The sequence below is a fragment of the Fukomys damarensis genome, unplaced genomic scaffold (genome assembly GCF_012274545.1).
Source record: "Fukomys damarensis isolate Sample0158 unplaced genomic scaffold, DMR_v1.0_HiC HiC_scaffold_19, whole genome shotgun sequence".
Lineage (NCBI taxonomy): Eukaryota > Metazoa > Chordata > Mammalia > Rodentia > Bathyergidae > Fukomys > Fukomys damarensis.
The window spans coordinates 48,147,643-48,154,379 of NW_022900931.1; the positions used below are offsets into that span (position 1 = coordinate 48,147,643).

Consider the following 6,737-nt stretch of genomic DNA (forward strand, 5'->3'; position numbering starts at 1 on the left):
GGGAGGGGGCTTCTGCCCTAAGGCCACCCCTTACCCACAGCTCTGCTGTCCATGCTTCTGCCTGCTCTTTGTGCTGCCCTTCCCTAGTCCCAGCCCCAAATCCCTGTGTCCCGTCTGCACCGTGAATGGAGAGTCCCCTCCATCCCCCGACAGACGCTGGGCGTTCCCCTTTTCTCCCGCATCCACGTGGAGTTGCTCAGCCCAGGGTCTGGGGTGGGGCAGAGGGCCGCAGCGCTTTTCCTAGGCCCCCCTCCTTTCTCAACTAGTATCACCTCGTGGGTGGGGGTGGAGTCGTTCTCACCGTGGTCAGCTCTAGAGTTCAGGTTACTGTGCCAGCCCACTCCACCAGTTGTTCAGCTGTTGGCGTCCCTTGGGATCCCCCCTGCATTGTCTCCTCACCTGTCTTGAGCCGGGCACACCTCTTTTTGCCTGTCCTGTAGGAGGCTGGCTGTTTCCCCTTTGTTTGGGGAAGGGCAGGGGAAGGTCACCTGGATGGGCTTCTCCAACGGTAACAGCCAAAGTCCATCAGCAGCTGCCTGTCTGGAGGGGGTTAAGGAGGAGAGACAGCTGCTGCAGCCCACTGGCCTGCCCCTCCCAGAACCCCACCCTGAGGTTCTGGACCTCAGGGCTCTAGAGCAGTGGCCCCAGAGTGAAATAGAGACGCTACAGCTGGAGGTATGACCCTGCCAACTCTGCCCTGACCGCAGAGTCCCTGGGGGAGGGGCCCTCAGCATCCATCCCAGGTGGGTCTGGGCGGGTGGGGACGATGACACACTGGACAGACCTGACTTTAGGCCCTTCTTCCCCACTTCTTAATCCTGGTGTCTGTTAATCGTCTTCTGCCTTTTCTTTACCTGTGCCGTGGTGACTCCTGGGCCTCTGGCTCCCTGGAAACTGCCTTGAGGTCCAGGTGGCTATAGCAGAGCTGTCCCAGAGGAGCCTGAAAATAGACTGGGAAAGGGGGGCTTGCTGATGATAGCAGCCTTAGCCCCTCTTCCTACCCAGGCTTCCGGCCATTCCGCTGTGGTCAGAGGTTACAGGCTTGCGTAGACTGAGCGGCGGCTGAGCAGCTGGGCCTGGGGAAGTGGGGTAGCCTGCCTCCCTTTTTCCTCAGCCTCTCCACCCGCCTGTCCCCCCAGCAGATTGGTGTGGCTGGTGTGTGGGTCAGGACCCAGACTGACATTTATCTGGCCTGGCTTTCATGCTGGGGGAAAGTGTGGGTGGGGGGGGTTCGTAATGAGGTTTAAAAATAACTGATTTATGGGGAAGATGTCTGCAGGAAATGTGCAGCTCGATAAGCTACATTAGAGAGGAGGAGCTGTGTTGGAGCAAGGGAGGAGGGGACTAACCAGAGGCACAACAGCTGGGGCTGAGAGGGGCAAGGGGCCTGACTATTTGGGCTGAGCACCAGCCCACTGAGGGGGTGGCAGGTATGTTTAATCTGGGTGCTTGCTAGCGGGAGCCAGAATGACTTCATCCCTTAAGTCTGATCTGGCCTGGAGCCAGGTGTGGGTTGAAGGGGTGGCTCCCTTCCCTCCCTTGAATGCAGATGCCTGTCCTGGGGATCCACTTTGGTGAACAACTAGACAGCCAACCTTTATTTCTGAGCGGAGAGAAGATCCCGTGGTGGGGGTGAGGACAGGAAATGGGGGACTGTGTCCCTTCTCTGTTCCTGGCCCCTTTGGCATCAGCAGCACCCTAGGACTTGCTCAGCAAGTATGGGAGCTTCTGGTAAGGTGGTGGGTGGGGCTCATCGCCATGGTGAGGCGCTGCTGCTCAGGCCACAGTCAGAAACCACCCAGTTCTTGCTAACCAAGGTCTTCAAACCTCGGAGTTACAGAAACTCTCCTGTGTACTTCCCCTCCTTTTCTCTCTTCCAGATTTCCTGGAAAATACACCCAAGGCTCTGGAATTAGTTTCCTATACTACTGTAATAAATTCTAGACTTAGCAACACCCACATAGTGTCGTAGAGGTCTAGAGACCACAGTAGGGTCTCACTGGCTAAAGTCCAGGTGTCTGCAGGTTCCTTTTGCAGCTGAGTTGCATAGAATATGTTTTCTTGCCTTTTCTGGCTTCTAGAGGCTACCTGTATTGCTTGGTTCAAGACACCCCCTTGACTCTTCATTTGTGGCTGTTTACTTTTTTGTCACTTCTCCCATTCTTAACCCGCCTGCCTCCCCTTTACTTGGTAAGGACCCTTGTGATTACATTGGGCTCACCTGGAAAATCCAGGATCATCATCCCTGCTCAAGACCCCTAATTTTAATCCCACTTGCAAAGTCACTTTTGGCCTGTAAGGGAAGTTATACTCACAGGTTCTGAGAATTAGAACATGGACACCTTTGGGGTGGGGGTATTATTTTGCCTGCCACACCTCTAAAAGGGAAAGGGGAATTTGTTTTGATTGCCTGGTTTCTCATGAGAAATTCCTTTTGCCTGCTAAAGAAGTCTGGTAAGGGCCCACCCAGGACTGCCTCTGCCAGCAAGCCTGCCCAGATTTCTTCTGCCCTTCCTCTTTTGTTAATCCCTATACATGTGACCTGAACAATGGGTGTAAGATTTCATGTGTGCAGTCCTTCCATCTTGTGTACTCACTTTGTTTCACCAAGAGCGCTATGGGCACCTTAGGGAACTAGAACCTCCGTCTCTTCTGCAATCGTTAGCACAAATAATAGGTGCTTAGTTAAAACCCAATGGTTGATCAAGCATAGATCCATTCAGTCTTCAAGACCTGGCATAGGTTTTGCAAGTGGCTCAGAATTTTTCCTTCACTCCCTGAATCATGCATTCTCTTTCCAGGGCTGTAAGGAGCACTGTTGGGGCCAGAATGACCAGTTTGCTTTTTTCAAAGCTGATCATCCCACATAAAGAGCAGAACCCCAGTCAATCACTTATCTCATGTTCCATTTCAGTGGGTTTTATGCTTCGCTCTAGTAGTACAGCCATTTGTTGAAATGTAACTTAGTGGAGACCCTCAAGATAAAAGGCAGACTACTCATCACAGGGTGGGAGAACCCAGAGACCTGGGCAGTGCTGAGTTAGTCCAGGCCTGAGGGTCAGGTGAAAACTCCTTCATCTTGTGACATTTCTGCTTCCCACCCCTGGGCCCCACGCTGGAGGATGTGGTGTGTCTCCACAGGCTTCATACCACATGGGCTGCAGAGTGTTGACCACAGGCCTGCTTCTGTCCTTTGCACAGCTCCCCATAGCCACCACAGGCGTTCAGAATGGCCAACAGGGGACCTGCATATGGCCTGAGCCGGGAGGTACAACAGAAGATTGAGAAACAGTATGACGCCGACCTGGAGCAGATCCTGATCCAGTGGATCACCACCCAGTGCCGCAAGGATGTGGGCCGGCCCCAGCCTGGGCGTGAGAACTTCCAGAACTGGCTCAAGGATGGCACGGTGAGAGCTGGGCCCCCTCTGCACTGGAAGGGCAGGAAGGGCAGTGTGCGGACCAGGGAACCAGGAATTGTTCAGCCTGAAGAAGGGGAGAGCATGTGGGCCCAGCCTCTGCCTCGGCCCGAGTATCTTTTATCAAGGATGGGAGAGGCCTCATACTTCTCTCCTTTGAGGGAAGGTGAGGGTGAATGTGTCCCCTGAACCAGGGTGACAGACACCCAGGGAAGGTCCCAGGTATAACAAAGAATAATACTTCTAAACAGGGATACTGGAATAGCGAGGGAAGACTGGACACTGGTCAGGGTGCTGAGCCAGAGGGTTCTTGAGGCTCACCCAGAAGAAAGAACCTCTTCAAGTCCCTCTGCCTGGCGCTGAGGGTCCTAATGCCGATCTGCAGTAGCCACGTCCTCACCTTGCTCCATTGCTGTCCTCACCCAGGTGCTGTGTGAGCTCATCAATGGGCTGTACCCCGAGGGGCAGGCCCCAGTGAAGAAGATCCAGGCCTCCACCATGGCCTTCAAGCAGATGGAGCAGATCTCTCAGTTCCTTCAGGCAGCTGAGCGCTATGGCATCAACACCACTGACATCTTTCAAACTGTGGATCTCTGGGAAGGTGAGCCAGGGTCAGGGCCTGGTGGGGGACTGTCAGCCAGGAGACCAGAGATGGGCTGGGCCATCTTGACCAGGGGGAAGGGATAGGTTTTGGGCTTCCTGAAGGCAAAGAAGGGTGTGTGTGTGTGTGTGTGTGTGTGTGTGTGTGTGTGTGTTGCATGGAGGAGTTGGCCATGTTGCAAATTGGGATGGAACAGAATAAAATGCTTGGATGCCAGGCTGCTGACTGAGTGTTAGAGGTGGCACCCTGGCACCCAGGATCTCAGACCTGCTGAGGACAACATAGCCCTTTTCTAACAGGAAAGAACATGGCCTGTGTACAGCGGACACTGATGAATCTGGGTGGGCTGGCTGTGGCCCGGGACGATGGGCTCTTCTCTGGGGATCCCAACTGGTTTCCTAAGTAAGTACTTCTGGGGCAGCCATCTGGCCCTGGGGCAGGAGTCCTGCCCAGTCCCATCCCTGGGAAGTAAGTGATGTCTGTGTAGCAACTGTTTCCTTACAAAGCACTTTCTTGTTACTCATCTTACTTAATCCTCACATCCCCTTGGGGTGGCTAGTGACTGTCCCTTTGGAGAGATGAGGTGTGGTGCTGAGGGCAGAGCTGCTGCCAGCCCTTAGTCCATTGTAGAGCCTGTGTTCTGTCCAAGGAAGAGGTTTACTGGGGCGGCTTCTGACCTCCTCCTAACCAGTGCTCCCTTCCCATCCAGGAAATCCAAGGAGAACCCTCGGAACTTCTCAGACAACCAGCTTCAAGAGGGCAAGAATGTGATCGGGTTACAGATGGGAACCAACCGCGGGGCATCTCAGGCAGGCATGACTGGCTATGGGATGCCACGCCAGATCCTCTGATTCTGCCCGCCCTGCCCGCCCTCCCAATGAATGGTTAATATATATTATATATGTGTTAGCAGTGACATTCCCTGAGAGCCCCCAGAGCTCTCAAGCTCCTCTCTGCCAGGGTGGGGACCCAAGCTCTCCTGTCACCTGTGGGGGTGCCTGATGGAGCCTCTCCCCCTGTGCTTACTAATACATTCCTCCCCCACACCCATCAAAACTGGACCAACTTTTCCCCTCGGACCAAAATTTGGGAGGTCTTGGCCTTCCACTCCCTACCCTGCCTGTCCTCTTTGGCCTCTCCTGACCCTGAGCTCTGTGCTCTCAGTGGTCCTCGGCCTAGAGTTAGAAATGCTGCCTTCTGGCCTGATGTTGGACTGATCTTCCTTCCACAAGTATGCCTGTCCTGCAGCTGCGGCTGCAGGGACTTAATTTATAGGGAGGGGCCTGTGGCGACTGCCACTCCAGCCACAGCTGTGCTGTATTCACCACACATCTGGGGCAGCCTTCCCTGGCAAGAGACCCTGTTGGTTTCTCATTTTCCATCCCCCTTGCTGTGGCTCAGGACGGGGTTGAAGGGACAGAAGGAGGAGGGCTGCCCACCACGATCTGGGGCTTGAGGAATATGAGTTGCTGATTTAAATAAATAATCATGGTCTTTTTTGGATGGACTCTGGCTGTGTCAAGGGCCACTGTGCCCAGTGTGGGGAAGGGAGGAATCCTGGACAAAGGACAGGTGAAGTAGAGAAGAGAGCAGAGGCAGAAGTTTGCAGTGCTGATCCCTATCTTTGATTTCTTCCTCATCCCCTTTTGGACCTGGTAAACCAGGAGAGGGCAGGCGGGGGTTGAGAAGGGATAAGGCCTCACAGTGTCCTTGGGATGGGAGCGAGATGCAGAACGTTGGCAGTGTCTGCAGGGAGGTGAGCCCTCCCTGCCCAATGGGTTGGGCAGTCCTGTCTGGGGTGCTCTGTGCTGGGCCCAGTGCTGGAGGGCTAGTGCTGGACTGTAGTCTCCAGGTACGAGGCCTCCTTAGGCAGCAGAAGGGCATGAAGATGACTTGTGTTGCATAGGTCCCGCAGCTTGGGGGCTGAGAGTGGGGTTGCAGTGATGAGGGGGAACTGGGAAACTGGGGAGCAGCAGTGAGTTGGTGGTGGTAGCTGGAGGGACCATCCGGATGAAACCCTGTTGGTTGATCCCGAGTGCCTGTGAGCTGCATGATGGGAAAACCTGGTGGCAAGGAGCTTCCCTTCCCAACAGATGGCCTTGGACCAAGATAAGCACCTTTGGGTCAGGTTGACTCCAGCCCCCAGCATGATCCAAGCATGAATGTCTCATCTCTTAGGAATTACCCTCACCTCAGGCCTTTTGGATCAGCCCAGTAGTCCCAGGGAGAACTTCAAGGACTCTTGTGTCACTTCCTGTCGTTTGGCCCCACCCCCATCGGCCAGCTGCAGGGGCCTGGCCTCCAAGGTCTCTGTCCCTTTCTGCTTGGGGTATCCAGTCTCCTTAGGGGGAGAAAGCCACAACTTGCACCCCGAGGGTGAAGATTACTCAGAGGTTTGTAACCAGAGCTTTCATTTTCCTCCTGGAAAGATTCCTCTGCTCCACTGCCTCTTCCTAGAAGCAAATATTTGGTGCCAGGCCCCATGCCACAGTTGTAGAGCCATCAGCACGCTGGCTCCCAGCCTTGTCCTGATACCGCACTGGGAGAGGTTGTATTTGTTTGCTTGCTGCACTCCCAGGGGCTGTGGCACAGATAAGATAGGCTGCAGTCTGTGTGCAAGTTCCCAGGGGATTAACTGTCACTCCACCCCTTTATCTCCCACTCTTGGAAGGCTTTGTGGAATGCCAGAGAGAGAGAGAGAGAGAGAGAGAGAGAGAG

At 54.5% G+C, this 6,737-nt stretch overlaps 1 protein-coding gene across 1 annotated transcript; it reads left to right on the plus strand.

The window, feature by feature from the left end:
- The first annotated feature begins 3,201 nt into the window (after nucleotides 1-3,201).
- Nucleotides 3,202-5,370, plus strand: Tagln2 (transgelin 2). Its single transcript, XM_010616687.1, has 4 exons — nucleotides 3,202-3,409; nucleotides 3,845-4,019; nucleotides 4,319-4,421; nucleotides 4,729-5,370. The coding sequence occupies exons 1-4, from the start codon at nucleotides 3,230-3,232 to the stop codon at nucleotides 4,868-4,870; spliced, it is 600 nt and encodes a 199-aa protein (XP_010614989.1). The 5' UTR covers nucleotides 3,202-3,229; the 3' UTR covers nucleotides 4,871-5,370.
- Nucleotides 5,371-6,737: the final 1,367 nt, after the last annotated feature.

What these genes read in the sequence shown, in the direction of transcription:
- Tagln2 (XM_010616687.1), top strand. Translation starts at nt 3,230, where the DNA reads ATGGCCAACAGGGGACCTGCATATGGCCTGAGCCGGGAGGTACAACAG. An exon ending in ACTGGCTCAAGGATGGCACG is followed by an intron (nt 3,410 to 3,844) that starts GTGAGAGCTGGG and finishes GTCCTCACCCAG; the next exon opens with GTGCTGTGTGAGCTCATCAA. An exon ending in AACTGTGGATCTCTGGGAAG is followed by an intron (nt 4,020 to 4,318) that starts GTGAGCCAGGGT and finishes CTTTTCTAACAG; the next exon opens with GAAAGAACATGGCCTGTGTA.